The sequence below is a fragment of the Choloepus didactylus genome, chromosome 8 (genome assembly GCF_015220235.1).
Source record: "Choloepus didactylus isolate mChoDid1 chromosome 8, mChoDid1.pri, whole genome shotgun sequence".
NCBI classification, from domain to species: Eukaryota; Metazoa; Chordata; class Mammalia; order Pilosa; family Megalonychidae; genus Choloepus; species Choloepus didactylus.
The window spans coordinates 120,309,526-120,336,579 of NC_051314.1; the positions used below are offsets into that span (position 1 = coordinate 120,309,526).

General features: G+C 37.9%; 1 protein-coding gene across 2 annotated transcripts; it reads right to left on the reverse strand.

Moving 5' to 3' along the window:
- Positions 1–1,344: 1,344 nt before the first annotated feature.
- On the reverse strand, positions 1,345–27,054 carry DDX47 (DEAD-box helicase 47). 2 transcript variants are annotated; one of them, XM_037847790.1, is made up of 13 exons: positions 26,950–27,054; positions 26,181–26,274; positions 20,953–21,031; positions 9,759–9,947; positions 9,440–9,511; positions 9,125–9,243; positions 7,580–7,651; positions 7,338–7,454; positions 6,634–6,780; positions 5,910–6,047; positions 4,315–4,385; positions 3,243–3,372; positions 1,345–2,028 (listed from the first exon to the last, which is right to left on the reverse strand). In XM_037847790.1, the coding sequence occupies exons 2-13, from the start codon at positions 26,262–26,264 to the stop codon at positions 1,897–1,899; spliced, it is 1,350 nt and encodes a 449-aa protein (XP_037703718.1). In that variant the 5' UTR covers positions 26,265–26,274; positions 26,950–27,054; the 3' UTR covers positions 1,345–1,896. The 2 variants fall into 2 exon arrangements, with proteins under 2 accessions (XP_037703718.1, XP_037703717.1); XM_037847789.1 differs by lacking the exon at positions 20,953–21,031 and having other exon boundaries at positions 26,950–27,048.

Here is a 27,054-nt window from a genome sequence, read left to right on the forward strand (position 1 = left end):
GCTAAAGACCTCTGCCTGTTTTAGAAAGTTCAGATATCCTTCAGGATAATTCTAATTTAGCCTCCTTAACCCCACCCATATCCCGATTCAATTTCAGCTTGTTTACGTCTTCCACTGAGTTGAAACAGCAAACATCCATTTGCTTTCACCCACTGGCTCAGAGATGCTATCTCAAACCATCCTGGAGAGTCCCACCAGAAAAGTACATTAATGAAGAATTAGCCTCCAGTAGTAGGCACAACTCATAACAAATAATCACAGAAAAATATGGCCCTACTCATCTATTAGCCACTCCTTTTCTTCTACCCTCTTCTCCCTTCCTTTGTTTTATTATCTCCTGGCTCCTCTAAATTGTCCCACACTCAAATGCACCATAATGAGCAGCAAGGAGAATCAAAGCAAATTAAACAGTAAAATAAGCCATGTGTTAGATTTCAATTAATTACAAATACCTTATCCCTGGCAACCCCTTCTAGGATTTATCTGTAGTAGAAAGCACCTTACCCCTTTTATTTAGGAAGATCCTGCAAAGAACTGTCCGCATCTAACTACCACAGAGAATTTGACTGACATCTACTTTTCATTTCCCACCAGATACTGTGCCTCTAAGAAACATGACCTTTGGAGCATGCATTTTCTATTATGACGTATACGTAAAGTTTTTCTTCTGCCAAAAATCATTCTCAATCTTAAACCATCCCAGTAATTCTTTTCAATCTCTTCACCTTGGTTCTGCCATTCCAGGCACACTCTCTTCTAAATAGAAGTGTTATATTCAACAAAAATCATTAGGTTAATTTCTACATGTAAAAGTCCTCAGAACAGAAGACTGGGAAGCTCAAAGCTGCTTCCATTCTGCCTTCCCCTTCCCCACTCAACCCCTACAGTGCCACTCCCAGTTTCCTCCCCCAGAGCTGCTGACTGACTGTCCGGCTCTCTACCTCCTATATTCAATCACCCAATAACTGGGGACAAAAGAAAGAAGACAGTGGTCAATGGGCACTGGTAACAAATGGATGAAATTAGATCTTGGAATTACCCTATATTTCTGATGCATTCTAATTTTATTCTCATCATCGGAAGATGAGTCTACATAAGAAACCAGTCTTCCTAACCACATGCTCATCCCCAGGCATGGGGAAGTGAATCTAGGGATCTAATGTAGAAATCTATAAGAAAGACCTTTGATTCTTTCTGATGGACTTTGCTCCATCCCCAAGGAAAAAAAAATAACCTCCCTCCTTTTAAGTAGGACTTCCCTTTCAAAGTCATCCACCATCTTGCTTCTTGATTGCTTAAAGTTATAAATAATGTTTATCGTAAAGTAAGTACAATCAATGAATCTGCCATGTAACTGCCACTGTAGTTTATTACCTATTAGCAAGAACTTTTTTACATCTATAAAGTCCGTTAACACCAAGGTCCTCAGGGAGTTTGAATCTGATAAAAATAATATTTCAATTTATTATTCCATGTTAGTTCAAATAAAGCACAAGTTGCAATGGCTTAAATATCACTATCTCATAAGTACAGAAGATTCTTTCCTTTACAATTATAGGTTATGTGCTTCATCAACCTAGTCCTCGACTTGCAGCTAAAAAAAGGCAAAATGTCTATGTGAAGTGAAAGAAGAATATGTCCTACTCACATCATGAGCAAGGAATCAAGGTTGAAGAGCATTAACAGTCTGAACATCAGCCAGTGAAAAGACATCCTGCAGTAATGACACTCCAACACACAGAATAGGAAATTAGTACTGAATTAGCTGAGCAGATTCTGGACATAATTCTGACAGATTTCAGTCTGAGAAACTCTGTTGGAGAAGGTTTCATTTTTTTTTCCCTTCAATCCTCCTTTATAGAACAGAAAGTAAAACTCAAGTCTTTACTAAAGTGATTAACGGCCTTTCCGTTTTTTCATTTTTCCTCCAACCACCTTGTTCCTGACACCAATAGCACCTTCTGTATCATCATTGTCCCCAGCATCCTCTCTGACACGTTTCTTCTTTTCTCCATGCTCCCTTAACTCCTACAAGAAAATAGAAAGGCAAGGATTGAAAATGAATTACTTTTATTGTGGATGAAACAGTTTAGTTTCCCCTCCTTAAGACAAACACTGAGTAGCACCCTATTACCTGCCATTAGCAAAGGAACAGGATTCAATTTCAAATATAAATAGATGTTAACCTCATTAGTAGTCAAAGACAGGAAACTTAAACAATAAATTATCATTGTCACCTGACAGATTGGCAAAGAGTGAAGAGAATGGTAATATCTAGTATTGGCTAAGATGTGGGAAATTCACATATATTGTCATTGGCTATGCAAACTGCTCCATTTTTGGAAGGGGGTGGTAGTGAGCAATTTGGCATTCTGTATAAATTCAATTTTAACCACATACTCCTTAGCCCAAGAATTCTACAAGTATTCAAAGCTATACATACTAGGATTTTCAACACAGTACTGGATAAAATAGCAAGAAATTGGAAAACAAACAGCTACCAATGTAAATCACGTTACATATACAAGACGGAATACTTTGTTGTAGCTATTAAGAAATGATCACATGTATCTTATTTGTTAAAATAGAAAAATTATTATAATCTAATTATGGTTAAAGAAATAAAATTAGTCAAATGTTAGCAATAATTCTCTCTGGGGAGTAGTTTATAGGCTATTTTCATTTACTACTTTAATCCTTTCTGTATTTTCTGAAATTTTTTCCCAATGCACATGTAGTATTTTTATAAGCAAAAATACCAAATGAAGAATTCCATGTGGGAAGAAAAACAATAATAAATCCACACCTCAGCTACTTGAAAAGTACTCCATAGGCAAAAATTTTTCCATCCCTAAAACTAGAACTCCAGGTAGCAGACAGCACTTCTGAGGATTTTCCTTTACACTCTTCTCACCACAACTACTACTATTACTTTTATTACCATTACTACTATTACTAGTAACTATACAGTCTATATTAGCTTATCTGGTACTCATATTCAAGGCAAGTATTCATTATTCCAAATTTACAGGAGAAGATCTGATACTGAGAGGTTAAGTAAACTGCTCAGATGGTATGAGTCCTAACTCTGGTTCAACCATCTACCTATAATGGGCTAAAGCAAATTACCTAACATTTCTATGCCTCCTTTTCCTCATCTTAAATTTGGAATACAATAATATCCAGGCTCCTGCAGCTTAGTATCATTTGCATAGACACTTGTAAGAAAGAAAGTTGCATACCATTCGGGCAAATCTTTGGGCTTCAGTTACACGTTCTGTCAGCATCATAACCTCTTCATCCTGTGTTGGAAAGACAGGCAGTTTCTTCCCTATTAAGTGTTCTATGCGCTGAAAGAGTTCCACATCGTATCTGAGGAAAGAAAATTGACGTGGCTTTAGTTGGCTGACAATGCAAATGTGTCTCCATTCCCAAATTATATGATATTATATGATAAGATGCCATAGCAGCCACAGTTTTATATTTAATATTGAACCTATTATTCCCTTCCTAAATACCGGTTAAATACAGTTGGTCTTTTGTGAATGACCAACTAGAAAATCATCCATCATTCTTTTTTTTTTTTTTGGTAAAATATACATCATAATCACTTTAACCATTTTAAAGTGGACAATTCTGTGACATTAAGTACACCGACAATATTGTGTAACTTTCACCACTATCTATTTCCAGAATAGTTTCATCATCCCCAACCAAAATTCAATACCCATTAAGCAATAAGTCCCCATCTCCCCCCTCCCCCACCTTGGTAGCCTTTATTCTGCTTTGCATCTCTATGAATTTGTTTATTCTAAGTATTTTGTATAAGAGAAATCATATAACATTTATCTTTTTTTCTCTGGCTTAGTTCATTCAATATGGTGTCTTCAAGGGCCATCCATGTAGTAGCATGTATCAGCACTTCATTTCTTACCCAATGCATTCTTTACTCACAGAAAATCTTGAGTATATAAAAATTTATTTTCTAAAACATCAGAAATAGTTATTCTAATACTTGACAGGTAATTACTCTCTGGCTTTAGCACCTGAAAGAAAGAATAGCTACCATTTTTTTATGCTTCTACATGCCAGACACAATCCTAACTCATTTACGTAGTATCTCAGTCTTCACCAAAACCCTGTTAGATAGGTTGGTATTATTTCCTAGTATTTCCATTCATAAATGATGAAAATCAGATCTGGGAGGTTAAGTGACTGCTATAATCAATGGTAGAGCCAAGTTCCAAATCAGTCTGACTCCAAAGTTCTGCTTTTGTCTCAACATTGTTCTGCCTCTAGAGTTGATTTACTTACTGTGTGACAAAGGTAATAGCCTTTCCAGAGCGCCCAGCTCGAGCTGTTCTACCTACTCGATGAATGTAATCCTAAAACAAAAAAGGTAAATCAATTGGAGTTATACAGAAAATAAGTAATAAACTATGTATATAAGTCTTACCTCAAACTTTGGAGACAAAATGGACTAATAGTGGAACACAGGGGAAAGTGGGCAACTTGTTGAGATAAACCTATTACAACTTTTTATCCTCCTCACTGCACACAACTGACCCAATTTCCTTTCTTTTGTAGAAAAACAAATCTACAAGGATAGCTACATGTTTCTAGGCAACACGATACACAGATAAATGGCCACCAGATCTAAAGTCAGATCTGGGTTACAGCTCTGATTTTACCACCTACCAGTTATACAACTGTCTGCAAGTCACATAACTTCTTTGAACCTTGCTTTTCATCTAGACAACAGCAATAGAAATACATGCCCAAGTTCACACATTATTGTAAAATCAAATTACACAGCACCTTGTCTACAGCAGTTAAATAAAAAACCAAGAGATACACCAATTGTTTTCAAACGGGGGGGAGGGGGTGTGTGATTTTGTCTCTCCAGGGGAAGGGGATATGTGGCAATGCCTGGTGATATTTCCAGTTGTCTCGACTGGAAGGATATAGAATGATATTGCCATTAGTGGGTAATGCTGCTAAACACCCTACAATGCACAGAACAGCCCCCACAACAAAGACTTATCCAGCTCCCAAATGTTCAAGAAAACTTAAGATTCACTAAGAACCATATGCTGTCATTTCTAAAGAAATGGGACTGACAGAGACCAACGTAGGTTACACCTATCCCTTCTGACTGTGAGCTTCTAATTCTCCTTGCCTACCTTCATTCACATTAACGTTGCATAAAACAGGCGTGTGCAAAATCATGAGAATTAATAAATCAACAGCAGTTCTATTTTTTGGATATTTAACTTAAGCAGATGCAAAGAAACTAGGTTGTAACTAAGGAAAGACAGAAAACAGTCCATTAAGAAATATGTTTTGCAAAATAATGTTTCAATGGCTGAAAGATTTCAAATGGAGTCGAGAGGTCAACCTGGTGGGCATTCTTGTGCACTATACAGATATCCCTTTTTAGGTTTTAATGTATTGGAATAGCTAGAAGTAAATACCTGAAACTATCAAACTCCAACCCAGTAGCCTTGACTCCTGAAGACGATTGTATAACAATATAGCTTACAAGGGGTAACAGTGTGATGGTGAAAACCTTGTGGATCACACTCCCATTACCCAGAGTATTGATGGATGAGTAGAAAAATGGGGACAAAAACTAAATGAAAATTAGGGTGGGATGGGGGGGTGATCTGGGTGTTCTTTTCTACTTTTATTTTTTGTTCTTATTTTTATTCTTTCTGGTGTAAGGAAAATGTTCAAAAATAGATTGGGGTAATGAATGCACAACTATATGATGGTACTGTGAACAGCTGATTGGATACCATGGATGACTGTATGGTATGTGAATATATCTCAGTAAAACTGAATTAAAAAAAAGAAAGAAAGAAAGAAATGTTTTTTGGCTAGAAAGTCAAGTCAGCAACAGGACTCACCTTGGAATGGGTAGGAATGTCAAAGTTGATAACTACATCCACATGAGGAATGTCCAAACCTCGGCTTGCAACATCAGTTGCAAGAAGAATAGAACGAGCCTTTGCCTTGAACTTATTGAGGGATCCTAGACGCTTGCTCTGATATGATGAAAAGAAGAAATGAGAAGAATTTTAATCTTGGAAAACTAAGAAATGTTGGAATCCAAGACTGTGCCACACCAAATAGACACATCACAGACACATTACATATAAGAGGCAAGAGAAAGAAATTTTCAAAGGGATTTTTCCCCCTTTAAGTCTAGAATAGGGCTTCACCGGTCCAAAAAAAACATGGAAGCAACAAAAAATATTTAAGTCTAAGACTAGAAAATAGTAACCTGAAACAGGGACTGTTAAACACATGATAAAAAGATTACTGGAATATAATTTATAAAAAGTCTTTAGAGACAGAGAATCACTATTAACACCAGAGCTGAATAAATCAACTCACTAGCTCCCAAACCAGTCAATTATCTACAGAATATTCTAACCTGAGCCTCTTGGTACTCTGAAAGGAGGAAATAAGTTTCCATTTACCCAGAGCAACACTTTGAAGCCCTTAAAATTAGAATAATTATAGAAACAGGTATTAATGCCATGTGTCCTTGCTGTGCAAATCTACTGTGATAAGTGTTATCTTTCTCATACCACGAGTTCATGGTTAATGATGCCGAAGAATCCTCACCTGGCTCATCTGTCCATGAAGGGGGATGGCAGTGAATCCAAGATTTCGGAGTAGCAAAGCTGTTCTCTGAGTATTGTTACAGGTGCTGCAGAATATCATAAAGGAGTTTCCAGCCAATTCATTTAGAATATAAACCAGGTAGGTATCCTAAGTTACAAACCCAAAACAATAAATGTAATTGAAACTAGAAAAAAGGGTTGGTGACCTCAGCATATAAACTAAGTAAAAGACTAAGCCTATAGTTGGTTCTCAATTATCCTGATCCCCAGCTGCCAGCTTTGCATTTCTTTATTGGCATTATTATCTCTGTGAAACATGCATTCCACATACAGCCCGAAGCCAGGTACAAAGAGATACGTACTCAGCCATCAGGAAAAGCTTTAAATCAAAGTACAAAACTAGGGTCCCTTTCTTAAAAGAAAACTGTAAGCCACATAATAATCAGATAAAGGAAAGACTGCCTCAGGGATGTATTGGGGAGGAATTAGATCATTACATAATGACTTCATTATGGTGGTTTAGTATGTTGTGAATTCCCAGAATGTTTGTCTTAGTGATAAACATAAGCACAACATGGACTCTAAAACAAACAGAACAGACTCCAGTCTGCACCACAGCTCTTAGCTAATCAAAAGTTGACACATTTTTAGATGCCTTGGAGGAAGGGGAGGGAGAGGCAGGAATGATCAAAGTAAATACTTTACCTTGAATTTAGAGGGAATAAAAAGATAATATTGCTGTAATTTCTCAACTGTCTGGTATTTTGAAGAAACAGCACATTTCACAGGATTCTTCAGAGCTGCTCGCTGAAGCTTTTGCACCTAAAGAAAGAATACCTAGAATAGTACACTGATTCCTAAGTGCTTCCCATTTTTATGTATTATTGTTATTGCTGTTACTTATCAATTCTTATAAAAAAGAAAACAGAAGTCGTAGCAAAGGTCACCTTCTTGGTCATGGTAGCAGAGAAGAGAAATGTTTTCCGATCCCGGGGAATCACTTTCAGGATCTTGTCAACCTAAAGTACAAAGAGGAGAAAAGGATACCAATATAACGTTTATATATTGACATCTGCAACTCCTCTTGCACAAAGGAATTAGAGAAAAACAAATGTTAAACACTTCATTGTGGGGACTTGGGAACTCAAAAGCTCAATTCAACAACTCTGATAAACTTTGCGGAATATTTACTATTTTATATCATACCAGACACTCTCAAAAAAATAATGCCATTCAGAGAAAAGAACAGTTTGGATTAGATTAGAGTCTTTACAAAAGAAAAGTCAAGAATTAGTATTAATCAACTAAATGATGTAAATGAACTAAATGGCTATGATGAATGAGTCATCAAAGAAAATAAAGATATTTCAAAGTGCGTAGAAGAGGCCTAAATCAAATTAAGGAAAAGAAAATCTGATTTTGATATTTCTCATGTAGTGTAGAAGTCTTGTCAGACCATTCTGTGAAGCACTGACAATGTAACGAGCACCAAGAGCAAAAAAGGCAGCAGGGCACAGACATAGGGGACTGGTAGTTTTATGGGTTGAGCCCTCTACCACAGGACTTGCCCTTAGGAAGACTGTTGCTGCAAAGGAGAGGCTAGGCCTCCCTATAATTGTGCCTAAGAGCCTCCTCCCAAATGCCTCTTTGTTGCTCAGATGTGGCCCTCTCTCTCTAGCTAAGCCAACTTGGCAGGTGAAATCACTGCCCTCCCCTCTACGTGGGATCTGACACCCAGGGGAGTGAATCTCCCTGGCAACATGGAATATGACTCCCGGGGAGGAATGTAGACCCGGCATCGTGGGATGGAGAACATCTACTTGACCAAAAGGAGGAAGTGAAAGGAAATGAAATAAGCTTCAGTGGCAGAGAGATTCCAAAAGGAGTCGAGAGGTCACTCTGGTGGGCACTCTTACGCACAATATAGACAACCCTTTTTAGGTTCTAATGAATTGAGGTAGCTGGCGGTAGATACCTGAAACTATCAAACTACAACCCAGAACCCATGAATCTTGAAGACAGCTGTATAAAAATGTAGCTTATGAGGGATGACAATGTGATTGGGAAAGCTATACGGACCATACTCCCTTTTGTCTAGTTTATGGATGGAAGAGTAGAAAAAAGGGGGAAGGAAAAAAACAAACAAACAAAGGCACCCAGTGTTCTTTTTTTACTTTAATTGCCCTTTTTCACTTTAATTATTATTCTTGTTAATTTTGTGTGTGTGGTAATGAAGGTGTCAGGGATTGATTTGGGGGATAAATGCACAACTATGTAATGGTACTGTGAACAATCGAATGTACGATTTGTTTTGTATGACTGCATGGTATGTGAATATATCTCAATAAAATGAATTAAAAAAAAGAGCTGCAGGGATCTCAAATTAAAATTAATGCAGTGCACTATAAAAAGCAGGTGTACAATGAACCGAAGTTTGAAACCGAAGTTAGGGCACTTGAGATGCTCTAAGAGGAAAGAAAATGAAAACTCACCTCTGTCTCAAAATCCATATTCAATATTCGATCTGCTTCATCCATGACCAAGTATTTCAGAGCTCTTAAGTTGAAACCTTTTGTATTTTCCAAGTGGTCAATCAATCTACCAGGAGTCGCTACAAGAAAGGGTGAGGAAAAAGGACAATGTTTAAGAAAGTTACCCCATACAAAAAAGAAAGAAAATTTAAAAATTAAACAAGGTTACAAAAATCCTTCCCTCAAAGTCTTTACACACAAATAATTTACAACCAACTTTGGCAGATTTTCTCCAATTCATTACTGCCAGAATCTTTTACCTTAGTCAATACTCACCTATTACTATATGTGGTTTTTTTGCCAGGGCCAGAGATTGGGACATTGAATCAATTCCACCTACAATTACAGCTACAGAAATAAAAAGAACATAGAAAAGAGATCCTTAATTTTTCTTCCATAATCCATTAAACATCTTTTAAAGTCAGTGCTAGGTTTTTACTTAAATTTGCCTCTCCCTTAGAATTAAAACTTCTCCCAAAACTAGGATACCAAATCAGCTCTTTACTTCAATGAACTTATGCTAAGAATACTTTCTTTCAAGCACCTTTTACACACATTCTCAACTCTTAAGATTCCTTTCCTCTCAGACACTTACCACTTTGTACTCCAATAGAGGACCCCAGGGCTTCAAATTGCTCAGAGATCTGAAAGGCCAACTCACGAGTCGGGGTGAGAACCAGGGCAAACAAACGCTGGGGTGTCTCCAGCAGAGCATTTAGAATGGGCAAAGCAAAGGCCCCCGTTTTTCCAGAGCCAGTTTCTGCCAGCCCAATGATATCACGACCTAGAAGAAAAAGAAAACATCTAAATTCAAAAAAATTTTCTTTGAACTATTTTCACATTGTCTACTATGACATAATGCTGGGCACAGAATAAATATTTGGTGAATGAAGACTGAATAAACAGAAAAGATATGGTCTCTATCCTAGGTAAGCTCAAAACCCAGTAGTAAGTGATGTCATAAACATGGTGATGTAAACAGCTACTGAAAACCTCTCCCTAGAGATTGAGGAAAAAAAAAAAAAGGACAACTGTCACCTGTTCAGAACTCTGAAGGAAGGTATAGAATGAAGAAGGATCCCACAAACACTAAATCGAAGAAAGAGAAAAATATCAGGTAGGAAACATTCGTACCGGACCAGCCGGTCCTCTCCCCTTCCCACACTTGTCCCACCCAGCTCAGGAAGGTCCCAGAGGCAGCAGCTTGGATCCCTCACCTCCCACAAGGGACACAGACTATAAAATGTCTCACCAAAAATCATAGAAGAAAATATAGGGAAACATCTTCAAGACCTAGTGATAGGAGGTAGCTTCTTAGACCTCATTATACCCAAAGCACAAGCAACGAAAGAAAAAATAGATGAACGGGAACTCCTCAAGACTGAACACTTCTATGCTTCAAAGGACTTTGTCAAAAAGGTGAAGAGGAAACAACTCAATGGGAGAGAATATTTGGGAACCATATATCTGATAAGGGTTTGATATCCAGTATATAAAAGAAGTCCTACAACTCAACAATAAAAGGACAAACAACCCAATTATAAAATGGGCAAAAGATATTGTGCCAGTTTGGATGTATTACGTCCCCCAAAACGCCATGTTCTTTGATGCAATCTTGTGGGGGCAAATGTATCAGTGTTGATTAGACTGGAATTCTTTTATTGTTTCCATGGAACTGTGACTCAATCAACTGCGAGTGAAACGTTTGATTGGACAATTTCCACGGAGGTGCTGCCCCGTCCATTCAGGGTGGGTGTTAATTGAATCACTGGAGTCGTATTATGGCAGCCCATGGCCTGAGCAAAACAGGTCTGCAGATCTCGGTGCACAGCAGTCTGCGTGACGTAGGCAGCTAATATTTAACCTATAATCTTTGTAAGGCAGTAAAGAGGAAAAGGGTAAATTAACCTTAAAATATAACTTTAAAACGTGAAATGGGAAGTAAGCAGAAGGTGAGAAACTCTTGGTCTCACAAAAGAGCAGGATGTAAATGTACCTCAAACCTCCGGCTGTCAAATGTTAATCTAGTCTACCTGCTTCCTGGCTCCCAAATGTTGTGGTTATCTATTGATCACCACCCCCCACCCCCCACCCCCGTCAAAACTCTTTTCCCACGCTTGCACCCTTAGAAATGTCTCTGTCTCAAACTCTTATAACTGGCTTGCCGTCTTTTTTTAATTGCGCGGTCAACTCCCCTGCGAATGCGGTGCCCGCCCAGCCTTAGAAAGCCGTCATGAGCTCTTCATGACTTCTCACCCTGTTGGTAAGCCCTGAATAAAAGTTCATGCATCAGACAATGCCCAGTGTCTTCTTTGGCCTCTGGACTGGCAAAGCCCTCATGGGCCACGTATAAAGGAGTTCACAGACAGAAGGACCTCAGAGCGGCTGAGAGTGACATCTTGAAAAGGAGCTGCAGCTAAGAGAGAACAAAACGCCCCAAGAGCAACACTTTGGAAAATGCCATTTTGAAATGGAACCTGGGAGCAAGCAGACACCTGCCAAATGCCTTCCCAGCTAAGAGGTTTTCTGGATGCCAATGACCTATCTCCCATGATTTTGATGCCTTACCTTGGACACTGTACGGCCTTAAGACTGTAACTTTGTAACCAAATAAACCCCCTTTATAAAAGCCAATTCATTTCTGGTATTTTGCATTCTGGCAGCATTAGCAAGCCGGAACAGATTTGAACATTTTTCCAAAGAGGAAATACAAATGGCTAAAAAGCACTTAAATAGATACTCATTTTCATTAGCTACTAGGGAAACACAAATCAAAACCACAACGAGTTATTTCACACCAATAAGAATGGTGGCTGAAAGAGAAAAATTGCCAGCCAAGAATGCTCTATCAAGCAAAGCTATCCTTCATAAATAAGGAAGAATTTAAAATATTCACAGATAAACAGAAGCTGAGAGAGTTAAGTTACTAAGAGACTGGCCATAAGAGAACTACTAAAGGGAGTCCTTCTGGATGAAAAGAAAAGAGGACAGTGAGGTCTGGAGAAGGGTACAGAACTGAAGAATATTAGTAAGGGTAACTTAAAGGATAAAAGGAGAGAGAGAGAGAGAGAAAAAAAAAACAGATCTGACAAATTAAAACCAACGGATAAGACGGTTGAATCAAGAACTGCCTTTACAGCAGTTACTTTGAAGGTTAATGGATTAAACTCCCCAATCAAAAGACACAAATTGACAGAATGGATTAAAATATATGATCCCTCTATATGCTGTTACAAGAGCCTCATATTAGACCCAAAGATGCAAAAGGTTGAAAATAAAAAGAGGGAAAAAGATATTTCACACAAGTAGTAACCAAAAGAAAACAGAGGTAGCTATACTAATATCAGACAAAATAGACATTAAATGCAAAAATGTTATAAGAGATAAAGAAGGACACTACACCGTAATAAAAGGGGCAACTCAACAAGAAGAAATAACAATCATAAATATCTATGCTCCTAATCAAGGTACCCCAAAGTACATGAAGCAAACACTGGCAAAACTGAAGGGAGTAATAGACAACTCTACCATAATAGTGGGAGACTTCAACACACCACTCCCTCCAATACATAGAACAACTAAACAAATGATCAATAAAGAAAGAGAGAACCTAAATAATACGATAAATGAACTAGACCTAACAGACATATACAGAACCCTGCATCCCAAAACAGCAGGAAACACATTCTTCTCAAGTGCCCATGGAACATTCTCAAGGATAGACCATATGCTGGTGCACAAAACATGTCTTAATAAATTTTAAAAGATTGAAATTATACAAAGTACTTTCTCTGATCACAATGGAATGAAGCTGGAAATCAGTAACAAATGGAGAACTGGAATATACACAAATATATGGAAGATAAACAACACACTCTTAAACAATAAGAAATCAGTAAATATCGAGACGAATGAAAAACGAGAACACAATGTATCAAAACTTATGGGAGGCAGTGAAAGCAGTACTTAGAGGGAAATTTATAGCCCTGAACACCTATATTAAAAAAAAGGAAAGCGCTAAAACCAATGCCCTAACTGAAAACTGAAGAAACTGGAGAAAGAACAGCAAACTAAACCCAAAGCAAGTAGACGGAAAGAAATAACAAAGATCAGAGCAGAAATTAATGAAATGAGAATTAAAAAATAGAATCAATAAAACCAGAAGTTGGTTCTTCGAGAAGATCAATAAAATCAACAAACCCTTAGCTATACTGATAAAGACAAAAAGAAAGAAGCTGCAAATAAATAAAATCAGAAACAAGAAGGGGGGCATTACCACAGATCCCAAAGAAATAAGAAAGATCATAAGCGGTTACTATGAACAACTGTATGCCAACAAGCTAGAGAACTTAGATGAAATGAACAACTTCCTATGAACAAATGAACAACCTACACTGCCTCGAAAAGAACAGAAGACCTCAACAAACCAATCATAAGTAAAGAGATCAAATCAGTCATCAAAAACCTACCAACAAAGAAAAGCTCAGGACCAGAAGACTTCACAGGCAAGTTTTACCCAGCATTCCAAAAGAATTAATACCATTCCTGCTCAAAATTCTTCCAAAAAATTGAAGGAACACTACCTAACTCATTCTATGAAGCCAACATTACCCTAGTATCAAAGCCAGATAAAGATACTACAAGAAAAGAAAACTTCAGACCAATCTCTCTAATGAACAGAGATGTAAAAATCCTCAACAAAATACTTGCCAACAGAATCCAACGGCACGTTAAAAGAATTATATACCATGACCAAGTGGGTTTTATCCCGGATATGCAAGGCTGGTTCAACACAAGAAAATCAATTAATGGAATAAACCATGTTAACAAATTAAAAGGGAAAAACCACATGATCATCTCAACTCACAAAGCAAAGGCACGTGACAAAATTCAGCATCCATTCATGATAAAAACACTTCAAAGGTAGGAATTGAAGTAAACATCCTCAACATGATAAAGGGCATATATGAAAAATCCACAGCTAACATCATACTCAACGGTGAGAGACTGAAAGCTTTCTCGCTAAGATCAGGAACAAGACAAGGATGCCCACTATCACCACTGCTATCCAACGTTGTGCTAGAATTTTTAGCTAGAGCAATTAGGCAAGAAAAAGAATTAAAAGGAATCCAAATTGGGAAGAAATAAAACTGGAGATACAGATTACATGATCCTGCATTTGGAAAATCTAGAAAGAATGACAGCAAAGCTACTTGAGTTAATAAGTGAGTTCAGCAAAGTGGTGGGATACAAAATAATATGTAAAAAATCAATGGTGTTTCCCCAGGGCAGTGAATCTCCCTGGCAATGAGGAACACAACTCCTGGGGAGGAATCTAGACCCAGCATCGTGGGACGGAGAACATCTTCTTGACCAACAGGGGGATGTGAAAGGAAATGAAATAAGTTTCAGTGGCTGAGAGATTCTAAAAGGAGCTGACGTCACTCTGGTGGGCACTCTTACACACGATATAGACAACCCTTTTTAGGTTCTAATGAATTGGAATACCTAGCAGTAAATACCTGAAACTATCAAACTACAACCCAGAACCCATGAATCTTGAAGACGATTGTATAAAAATGTAGCTTATGAGGGGTGACAATGTGATTGGGAAAGCCATATGGACCACAACTCCCCTTTGTCCAGTGTATGGATGAATGAGTAGAAAAATGGGGGCAAAAAAAAAAACACAAAAAAACACCCAGTGTTCCTTTTTACTTTAATTGTTCTTTTTCACTTTAATTTTTATTCTTACTATTTGTGTGTGTGTGGTAATGAAAATGTTCAAAAATTGATTTTGGTGATGAATGCACAACTATATAATGTTACTGTGAACAACTGAATGTACACTTTGTATGACTGCATGGTATGTGAATCTCCATAAAATGAATGAAAAAAAAATGATGTTTCTATACACTGGTAATGAGCTATCCAAGGAGGCAATCAAGAAAAAATTCCATTTACAATAGCACCTAAAAGAATAACCTAACCAAGGACATTAAAGACTTCTATACAGAAAATTACAAAACATTGCTAAATTCCATTTACAATAGCACCTAAAAGAATAACCTAACCAAGGACATGAAAGACTTCTATACAGAAAATTACAAAACATTGCTAAAAGAAATAATAGAAGACCTGAATAAATGAAAAACGTTCCACATTCATGGATTGGAAGGCTAAATGTCATTAATATGTGAATTCTACCCTACAGATTTAATGCAATACCAATCAAAATTCCAAGACTACTTTGGAGAAATGAAGAAGCTAATTATCAATTTTATTTGGAAAGGTAAGGGGCCTCAAATTGCCGAAAACATCTTGAAAAAGAAGAATGAAGTGGGAAGTATCATGCTTCCTGACTGATATCTGATAAGGCTCCCAAGCCATACTCAACTGGAACAGAAGCCTCTTCAATAAATAGTGTTGGGAGAACTAGATATCCATAACCAACAACTGAAAGAGGACACCTATCTCACACCCTATAGAAAAATTAACTCAAAATGGATCAAAGACCTAAATATAAGAGACAGTACCATAAAATTCCCTAGATGTAGGGAAACATCTTCAAGATCTTGTGAAAGGTGGTAGTTTCTTAGACTTTACATTCAAAGTACAAGCAACGAAAAAAGAATAGATAAATGGGAACTCCTCAAAATTGAAAACTTCAGTGCTTCAAAGGATTTTGTCAAAAGGGTGAAAAGGCAACGGCCTCAATGGGAGAAAATATCTAGAAACCACATATCCAGTATATATAAACAAATCCTACAAGTCAACAATAAAAAGACAATTTAAAAAATGGGCAAAGGATATAAATAGACATTTCTCCAAAGAGGAAAAACAGATGGCTAAGAGGCATGTGAAAAGATGCTCAACTTCACTAGCTATTAGGGAAATGCAAATCAAAACCACAAGATATTATCTCACGTGAACCCACTAGAATGGCTGCTATTAAACAAAAGGCAACTACAAATGTTGGAGAGGATGTGGAGAAACTGGAACACTTTTTCACTGCTGGTGAGAATGTAAAATGGTACAGACACTGTGCAGGACAGTTTGGCGGTTCCTGAGGAAGCTAAGTATAGAGTTGCCTTATGACCCAGCAATCCCACTACTCGAGATATACTCGGAAGATCTGAAAGCAGGGACGTGAATAGACACTTGCACAACAATGTTCATAGCAGCATTATTCACAATTGGCAAAAGATGGAAAAAACCCAAGTATCCATCAACAGATGAATGGATAAACAAAATGTGGTATATATATACAATGGAATGTAATTTAGCAATAAGAAGGAATAAAGTCCTGAAGCATGAGACAACATGGATGAATCTTGAGGACATTATGTTAAGTGAAACAAGTCAGACACAAAAGGACAAACATTTTATGATCTCACTGATATGAACTAACTATAATATGCAAAGTCATGGAGATGAAATATAGAACATAGGTTACCAGGATATAGAATGAGGCTAAAGAATGGGGAGTGGCTGCTTAATATGTACAGAACGTTTAACTAGGGTGAACTAGAACACTTGGAAATGGACAGAGGTGATGGTAGCACATTGTGAGAATAATTAACAGGGCTGAATGGTGTGTGAGGGTGGTGGAAAGGGGAAGTTTAGTCATGTATGTCACCAGAAGGAAAAGCTGGAGGTTAAAACATGGGAGTGCATAATACAGTGAAATCCTGTGGTGGACAATGTCTGTAACTACTTGTACAAACATAAAACAGTTCTTTCATGGACTAAAACAGATGCACTACACTATTATAAGGAGTTAATACAAGGAAAAAAATGTACCTATTGCAAACTATGGACTATAGTTAACAGTAATATTTTAATACTCTTTCATCAACAGTAACTAATGTACAACACCAATGCTATGGGTCAATAATGCAGAGAAATAAGGAGCATGGGAGGATTAGGGTTTTCTTTTTTTTTTACTTCTTTTCTGGAGTAATGATACTGTGAACGAGTGATTGTATACTTTGGAAGGTTTCTATGCTGTGTGAATATATCTCAATAGAATTGCATTTTTAAAAAAAAGTACATGAAAAGATACTCAACATCATTAGTTATTAGGGAAATGCAAATCAAAACCACAACGAGATACAACTCCATACCCACGAGAATGCCTACTATTACACAATGGAAAATAACAAGTATTGGAGAGGATGTGAAGAAATAGGAACATTCATTCATTGTTGATGGGAATGTAAAATAATGCAGCTCCTGTGGAAAACAGTTTGTTGGTTCCTCAGAAGTTAAGTATAGAATTACCATATTACCCGGCAATTCCACTTCAAGGTATATATCCAAAAGAATTGAAAGGAGGGGCTCAAAAAGATATTTGCACACCAATGTTCATAGCGGCATTATTTACAATTGCCAAAAGATAGAAGCAACCCAAATGTCCATCAAGAGATGACTAGATAAATAAATGATATTTACATACAATGGAATATTATTCAGATGTAAAAAGGAATGAAGTCCTGGTAATGTGACAACATGGATGAACCCTGACGACATCATGTTGAGTGAAATAAGCCAGACACAGATTTCAGTGATATGAAATAATTAGAATAAGCTATTTTATAGAGTCAGAAACTAGAATATAGGTTAAGGGACAGGGGTGGGGGAGGGAATACGGAGTTAGGGTACAGAGTTTCTATCTGAGTTGATGGAAAAGTTTTGGAAACGGATGGGAGGTAATGGCAACACAACATTGTGAATGTAATTAACAGCACTAAATCATATTTCAATTTGGTTAAAAGGAGAAATTTTAGGTCATATCTATGTTATTAGAATAATATTTTTTTCAAAAAACAACATAGGGACTGTCAAACACAGTGAACCCTAATGTAAACCATGGACTATAGTCAACAGTACAATTATAATAATATTGCTTCTTCAGCTATAAGTAAAATACAATATTAACTCAAGGTGTTAAAAATAGGGAAATTAAGGGGATGGTATTCAGGAAAAAACATAAAGCAAACTGGAGTCTATGGTCAACAGTAACATTGTAATATACCTCCATTAAATGTAACAAAGGCAATATGCCAATGCTAAACGTATATGAGAGGCGGATATAGGGGAGGAATATGGGATTCTTGGTAGTGGTGTTATTTGCTGTCCTTACTAGTATATTGTATTGTATGACATGTTATTTTTCTTTTTACCATTTTTTTCTTATTGCTAAAAAAAAAACACAATTTTTCTTGTAGTAATCAACATGTTCAAGTGCTGATTGTGGTGATAAATGTACAACTTTATGATGATACCATGAACAAGTGATTGTACACTGTGGATAAATGTATAGTATGTGAATATAACTCTATAAAATTGTAGGAAAATATATATATATAGGAGTAAAAGTGTTGGAGAAAACATGGTGAGAGGGATGATGTCTCACCAGTATGGACTAACTACAATGTGTAAACTCAGAATTGAATCTTAGAACATAGCCTAACATGGACATAATAATAGCAATAGTCCCTAGATTGTAAGCTCTTAGCGCAGTTAACTCTATCCCTGAATTGTAATGCCTATCTCTAAACTTTGAGCTGCTGATCCCCTAGCATATAACCTGACTGGTCTCTGGAACAATGCATATCTCTGAGACACCTGAAACTCAGAGCTAGAGCTCAGCAGATATGAATGTCAGTGTTAGTGCATACAGCCACTGTCAAAAAAAAAAAAAAAAAAAAAAGCTGAAAAAGAGCCCAGACTTCAATTAGTGATATGAATGAAGCAGGTCTGGTTAAGACCAGGGCAAACCAGGCCAAAGGGTAAAGGCTGAAACTGATTGTGTTTTAAAACTTCAACTTCCATATGAGACCAAGGGAAGAGATACCTATTTGGTACAGGATCTAAATTTTCTAAACGGTACAACTCTATAGTCAATTTGTTCAACCACCACAATTGCATGGAACTTTGAATAGGAAGTGAGATATGGTAGGTTAGTATAGGCTGGAGTGAAATAGTGACACATCCCAGATTAATTTGGGCAGATAATAAAAAATATATTTACAGCTTCCCCCTCCCCAGCCCCGAGGATCTGGGGGAAGGTGCGGATGTGTTGGACATCTTCACCTGGACTGGTGTTGATGTTGTCACAAACATTGGGACTGGCGGTTTGATGTGCTGAGCCCTCGAGCATGGGACTTGCCCTTATGAAGCTCGTTACCGCAAAGGAGAGTCTAAACTTGCATGTAGTTGTGCCTAAGAGTCTCCCCGAGTACCTCTTTGTTGCTCAGATGTGGCCCTCTCTCTCTCTAACTGAGCCATCTCGACAGATGAACTCACTGCCCTCCCCTCTACGTGGGACCCGACTCCCAGGGGTGTAAATCTCCCTGGCAATGCAGAATATGACTCCCGGGGATGAATGTGGACCCGGCATCATGGGACTGAGAGCATCTTCTTGACCAAAAGGGGGATGCAAAATGAGACGAAATAGTTTCAGTGGCTGAGACATTTCAAATGGAGTCAAGAGGTCACTCTGGTGGACATTCTTATGCACTATATAAATAACACCTCTTAGGCTTTAATGCATTGGAATAGCTAGAAGTAAATACCTGAAACTACCAAACTCCAACCCAGCAGTCTGAACTCCTGAAGACAATTATATAATAACATAGATTACAAGGGGTGATTGTGAAGACCTTGTGGATCACACCCCCTTTATCTAGTGTATGGATGAGTAGAAAAATGGGGAGAAAAACTAAAGGACAAATGGGGTGAGATGGGGGGATGATTTGGGTGTTCTTTTTTCACTTTTATTTTTTATTCTTGTTCTGGTTCTTTCTGATGTAAGGAAAATGTTCAGAGATAGACTGTGGTGATGAACGCATAACTATGTTATCATACTGTGGACAGTGGATTGTATACCATGGATGATTGTATGGTGTGCGAATGTATTTCAATAAAACTGAATTTAATAAAATAAAATTTAAAAATAGGGAAATTAGTGTGTCTGGGGAGTGTACTTGGGGAGTCTGTATTTTATGCATGATTTTTCTGTAAACGTACAACTTCACTAATAAAGAATATATGTTTTTAAAAAAAAGTGGTGGAAAAAAAAAAAAAAAAAAAGTGGTGAGATAGACAAATACATTATAATGTGAGAAGGGCTTTTATATAATCCCCTACAAAATATCATGGAAGCACAAAGGAAGGAGTAACTTACTGCCAGAAGTCAGGAAAGGCTAACAGAGGTGATGAGTAAGGTAAATCTAGACATAAGAAAGAAGGGAAGGAAGGGCATTCCTGTATGAGGAAGAAGGGTGGCAGCTTTAAACAACATAGCATGCTTAGGAGAAGTGAGAAGTGCAAAGTGGCTAGAACAAAGAAGCGCAAGGGGGAAGAGAGAAAAGAATAAGACTAGGAAGGAAACTCATAAGCCACACTAAAAAGTAATGATCTTTTTTTCTGTGAGAGAGGATTTAAGCCGGGAATATCATACTCAATAATATTCTGTAAGAAGATAAAACTCTAGGCTTGAAGGCATAAGAGAGAGTCAAGGAGCTTAACAGTGCATGCCACTTACACTGCTCCTTCTGAGGGAAGAATGCCATAAGTAATTCCTTAAGAATAGCTCACCATGGTTTATTATCACCACTCTAGCCATACTGGTAAGACTTGAAAATTAACTGCCAAGCAGAGTCCTCCACCTACAGGCTGGCTGAGGCCACAGAGGCTGTGCACGGGAACAATGTCCAATGGTAACAACCTCCACTGTTGCTCACACTGTCCATAAGTGTATAACTGCTGAAAGGTTTCCTTACCTGGAAGACAACCCTGTGAGAAACCTCTTTTTCCTGAGGTAACCTGATCATGACTCGGTTCCTTGCAGTCTAAAATTACCTAAATGACCAGAATGGGGAAAACAAGAGCTCAGTTAGGATACTGGATATAAGTCAGGGAAGTTATAATGGGGGCATGGAAGTGAGGATAGAAACAAGGGAGATTTAGAAAGTAATGTGGGTTAACACACAGGTTTCTAGTGTGGGAGACCCAAAAGCCATTGAGATAGGGGCTATAGAAAAAATATTCTAGTGAGGAAAATAATGACTCTGGTTTAAGCTCAGAGAGAAATATCTAAAAACCAGTTGGACACACTTGTTTGGAGCGCATGAGAAAAGTGGGGGCAAAAAGTACAGATATAGTAGCCTAGAAATATTTTTTTTTTAAAAAAGTTCCTCAGGTGATTGTGATGCACACTAGCTGAGAATCCTCAATGTAGATATTGTTAAAAGCTTCAGGATTGAATGAGATAACTCAGGAAGTGTTTTAGAGTAACTTCAAGAGAGGAGAGAATCAACATTGTAAGGCAAAGGGAAAAGCAGCAGAAAAAAAACTGAGAAAGAGCTGCTAGAAAAGCAGAAGAAAGTACTGTCTTGCAAGTTAAGAGAGCTTCAAGTAAGGCAAGTGATGAGTTGTGCTCAATGTCACTGATCAAGTAGGATAGGACTTTCAATATCTATCTTTTAGTAATCACTGAAACTAAAATTTGCCATGCTAATAGTATAGTATACAATAGTATATTCTAGTGAATTCTACCCTTTAGATTCTGTCCATTAACATCAGTGTTTTCCATACAAAAGCATCTGCACAGACTTGAACTGGAAGTCAGACCACACAATGGGCTGATTTTATAAAGGTTATAGGAAAAATATCAACCCAAGGATAAAATTTCTACCTATAACAATGTTAATGTTCCCCTTGGTTGCAGGGTAGATGACAATGAATTGCAACAGCATCTACCGATTAAAGAAATAAAATAAAGATCAATGTGAGCCAATGATTTCCAAAGCCTTTTATTCCCCACCTCCTTGGGAAATCTGCCTTCCCTGTGTACCACATCATGACTTCAAGAATTAAAAAAAAAAAAAAAAAGCTTGAGAAGTGCTCACAAACACTGGGGACTGGTGGTTTCATGGGCTGAGACCTCTATCACGGGTCTTTCCCTTGGGAAGAGTGTTACTGCAAAGGAGAGGCTAGGCCTGCTTATAATTGTGCCTAAGAGTCTCCTCCCGAATGCCTCTTTGTTGCTCAGATGTGGGCCTCTCTCTCTAGCTAAGCCAACTTGGCAGGTGAAATCACTGCCCTCCCCCTATGTGGGATCTGACACCCAGGGGAGTAAATCTCCCTGGCAACATGAAATATGACTCCCAGGGAGGAATGTAGACCCGGAATCGTGGGATGGAGAACATCTTCTTGACCAGAAGGGGGATGTGAAATGAAATGAAATAAGTTTTAGTGGCTGAGAGATTGCAAAAGGAGCCGAGAGGTCACTCTGGGGGGCACTCTTACGCACAATATAGATAACCCTTTTTAGGTTCTAATGAATTGGAATAGCTAGCAGTAAATACCTGAAACTATCAAACCCCAACCCAGTGGCCTTGATTCTTAAAGACAATTGTATGACAATGTAGCTTACAAGGAGTGACAGGGTGATCTGGAAAACCTTGCGGATCGCACTCCTTTTATCCAGTGTATGGATGGATGAGTAGGAAAATGGGGACAAAAAACTAAAGGAAAAATAGGAAGGGATGATTTGGGTGTTCTTTTTTTCATTATTTTTTTTTATTCTTACTATCACTTTTTCTGGTACAAGGAAAATGTTAAAAAAATAGATCGGGGTGATCAATGAACAACTATACGATGGTAACGTGATCAATTGATTGTACATTTTGGATGATTGTATCATGTGTGAATAAATCTTATTTTAAAAAAAGTTACACAGAACCCTAAAAAAAAAAAAAGCAAGGATCTATCCTTTTTTTGTCAAGGGAAATTTAAAATTTTTCAAAAGAAAGGAGTACATATGAAAGATTTAGGAAAATAAAAGAAGCTTAAGGAACTCAATTCATGTGGCAGTGCACAATGTCCACTGCCAACAGCTCAGGTTTGCTGTGCTTTCAGTTCGTTTATGATCCCCACAGAGCAACCCCATTTCTTACTCTCAAATCCCATAAGCCTTTCTAGTGTTCCTATCTGTGTCAAATCCACTAGAATGCATGAGCTCCACGAGAGCAAATTAAATTTTGACATTCACTTGCCACACTGCCAACATCTAATACAAGTACTTGGTATATGCAACCATTCAATAAGCTGCCTGAAATTCCTAAAGGATTGTGAGTAATCTCTAGAATGGAAATAAAGTTAATACAAGAAACAGATGGCAAAGAAGTCAAATTTTAAAACCAACAAAAAGAATGTGCTCTCAACCCTCTCTGGTATAGGGGTCAAGAACAGTTTTTTTTGAGCCAAAGAATCTATACCGCAATCATATGTCCGACAATAATTAGTTGCATGTCTCTGGCCATGTTCCTTAACCCTCTGAGCCTCACTCCTCTCACAAATAAAATAAGCCTTCCTACATTTCAGGATTGTTACAGGTTTAAGAACAATCGACATGCCCAGGGGTAGTAACTTCATAGAAACTGAAACCATCATTAGTACTCAATTTTAAAAAGTTAACTTAATAGAAGAAAACAAAAAAAAACAGTTATCTGAATTATGTGCTTAGCTCTAGAATCTATAGGCTCAAGTGAAGCATTGGTAAACCATTCTTGAATGAGCCAACGTGCCCCCCGCTCCAAAATAAAAGACATTTTTCTTGGTGATCATTTCAATCATGTTACTCAGTTGCCAGTAATCTTCATTGACTCCTATTTTTCTCTGCACCAAATACACTTTTGACTAAAAACACTGGACTAATTTTAGAATTACTACCACAACCTAATTTTGATTCCTTTCGCCACTTCTGTAGGGCAAACAGAGAAAAGTCAAAAGGCACCAATTCTTCATTTGCTATCTGAAAGCAACTCTGGCACAGCTGATACTTCTTTCCCTCCAATGGCCTTCATATGGTCCTTAACCTCCTAAACTTCTGAAAGTGTTCATTACCTCTTCCTTCCCAGGTACTCACACGATTTCCAACCCTCCAATGGGCCTCCTGTTTCTCTTCTCTGTCAGCTCTTGGCCTCTTCCCTCATTTGGTAACTTTACCCATTTCCACACCTTCAGCTATACTCAATCTTTGGATATGGTGTCTGTATTTCTATGTCCAGTTCTGACCTCTCAATCAAGTTCCAATCCCTAGATTCCAACTCAATCCCACTGATAGCTGAAATCAACTATATTCAATTATACTCATCTTCTTGAAATTACTTTTCCTCCTGTGTTCCCTTTTTATATCAGTGGTGCACCAGTAATACATCCTAAACACAAAAGCTAGAAAACTTGCACTAATCTTAGATTTCCTCACCTTTAGCTTTCCATTTACCTAACTGGTTGCAAAATCATGTTGACTCTTTTTCTATTCTTTTCCCTTTTTCATTGTGACCACCACCACCCTTCCCATTACTCATTACCAAAATAAATGGCAATGACCTCTTAAATTGGCCTCCCTGTCTCCAGTTTTTCATCTCTAAATGATCTTACACAGCTATCAGACTAATCTTCCAAGAGTACAACTCTAAAGACTTCATTCCTCTGCTAAAAAATATTCCAATTTTGTTTCTGCCTATGGCAGAAACAAAATTCCTTTACTCAGCCTAAGTCCCTCATCTTAATAAACTTTTTCAACATTCTATGTTAAGTACTTGCAGGTCTCCATAAATGCTCCATGTTTTCCATATTCCTTGGCTTTTTTTCATGCTGTTCCCTATCCCTAGTAGGATCTCCCCTTCCATCATACTTGAATGTCTAAATCCTATTCAGTCTTCAAGATTCAGCTCAAATGTCTTCCCAACATTCCTGGCCAAAAAAAATAAAATGAAGTAAATCTTCTCCAGTCTACTCCAATTAGAAGTAATCTCTCCTACTCTCTCAGCACTTTGACTGTAATTTTCTTACATCCCTTTTCACCTTATAATAAATTTATAATGATCTCCTTATGAGACTGTAAGTTCTTAGAGAGGGCAGACCTTAACCCCCAATACCTTATGTTTACATTAAATACCCAGTAACTATTTATGGAAGAAGCAAACAATTACCCAGAACAAATCTAATTACTTTTCCACACAACCAGTCATTAAAGTCAATTATCATAATCTACCCTCTCACTCTCTCTTCTCCAAACCTAATGCACTCAGTTCCTTTAACTATTAGTGACTATTCTTGATCCTATACCACATCCATTGGCCCTCAGTTGGTTCCTGAAAACTGTGGTCCCCAGACCTAAGCATTGTATTCTAGGTGTATCCTAACCAATGCAAAGCACTATTCTCTCTGAAGAGCTAGCCCTGGAGTTCTTAACCTGGGACTCAGAGAGGAATTCAGGGGCAGTTGGCAACTCCGAAATTATATGCAAAACTTTATGTGTAGACATATTTGTGGATTTTTTCCTAGGGAATCTTTTACTTTCATTTGATTCTCAAAATGATAAGGGCCCCCAAAATATCACCTTCCTCTTAGAGAATACTGAAGCTAAGATTACATTCACTGTCTCCAAGGATCTTAAGGAATTTCAGTTAACAAACACTGCTGAGTCTTCTCTTTTACTACCCACACTAATACAGTAAAGTTGACAGTTTGGGAGTCTAAGACCAGGACTTTATCTCTACTATTAAAGCTCATTTTGTTAAGTTTTAGTACCACTATTCATCAATCAGCACTTTAACTATCCTGCAAACTTGATAAACATGCTGCAAACAGAAAACTCTCAACTCCTCTAGACACTAATATATGTTCCACGTACCCTTATGTAAACGTGCACTCATAATTTCTAACAAGTTTCTTGTTAGTACATTTAAACCCTGTGCTTCCTTAAAATGGACATAAGTGGCAGACAGATCCCTTCAGATAGAAAGTAAGCAAACTGAGTGAAACTGGAGTATGACCGACTTTTACAAAAGCCAATCAGCCACACAGTTTGTATCTTTAGTGACCATATTTTTATTTCATTAGAACTATGCAAGCAATAGCTCTCAGAGGTATTAAGTATTTAATTGAGCATAACTTCCCACTGATTCTGTACTAGGCCACATAGTTAATATCAACCTACCTTGTAAGGCCAAGGGAATAGCTTCAATCTGGATCTTCGTGGGTTTTGTCCATCCCAACTGATCACAGGCCTCACACAACACATCTGTCACACCCTTAGGAAAAAAAAATACATCTTAGCAAGAAACAACACACTCCCTCCTTCCTATTTAAATGACTTTGTTAGGGCTACCTTGGTGATGACATGTACATCCTTTTCACATTGATTCAAAAGGTATTTATTGTGCGCCTCCTCAAAGCATGCTATTTAACTATGAGTAGAATACTATGACACAGCGGCTCAAGACTTACCAATCACTTTCTGCTTACCAGGGACAAAGCCAAGGGCTTTATATGTATTATTTCATTTAGTTTTCACAAAAATTATGTAAGTTAAACACTTATACCCAATTTACAGAGGCGGAAATCAAGGCAGAGACGTAACGTTACTTGTAACGTGGCTGTATCAGAATTCAAAGCTAGTTAATCTGACTCCAAAACCCAAGCTACAAAAAGGCCGATTCGCCACAAATATAACTTCCTGGAGAAAACACAAACATCACCACACTAAAATGCAGAAAAGGGCAAAAGGGGGCTCTCAGGGTCCGGCCGCTCTTCTACTTCCCGCTCTGAAGGAAGGCGTCCGCAATCCGAGCCTCTGAAATTCTGGGGAAAACCTAAGCTAGGCCACCAGCTGCTTTTCTACACCACTGCCGGGATCTAAGACAACCGGGCCCTGACTGAGCCTGGCGCCAGTTGTACAAAAGCAAGCCGTCATCATCCATTCTCACCAAATCTTTGAATGTTTTAGTTTCCTCCTCCTCCACCACCGGCTGGAGAGCTTCCGTCGGAGAATCGTGCTCCTCGGACGCTGCCATCTTGTCCGCAGGCTCCGG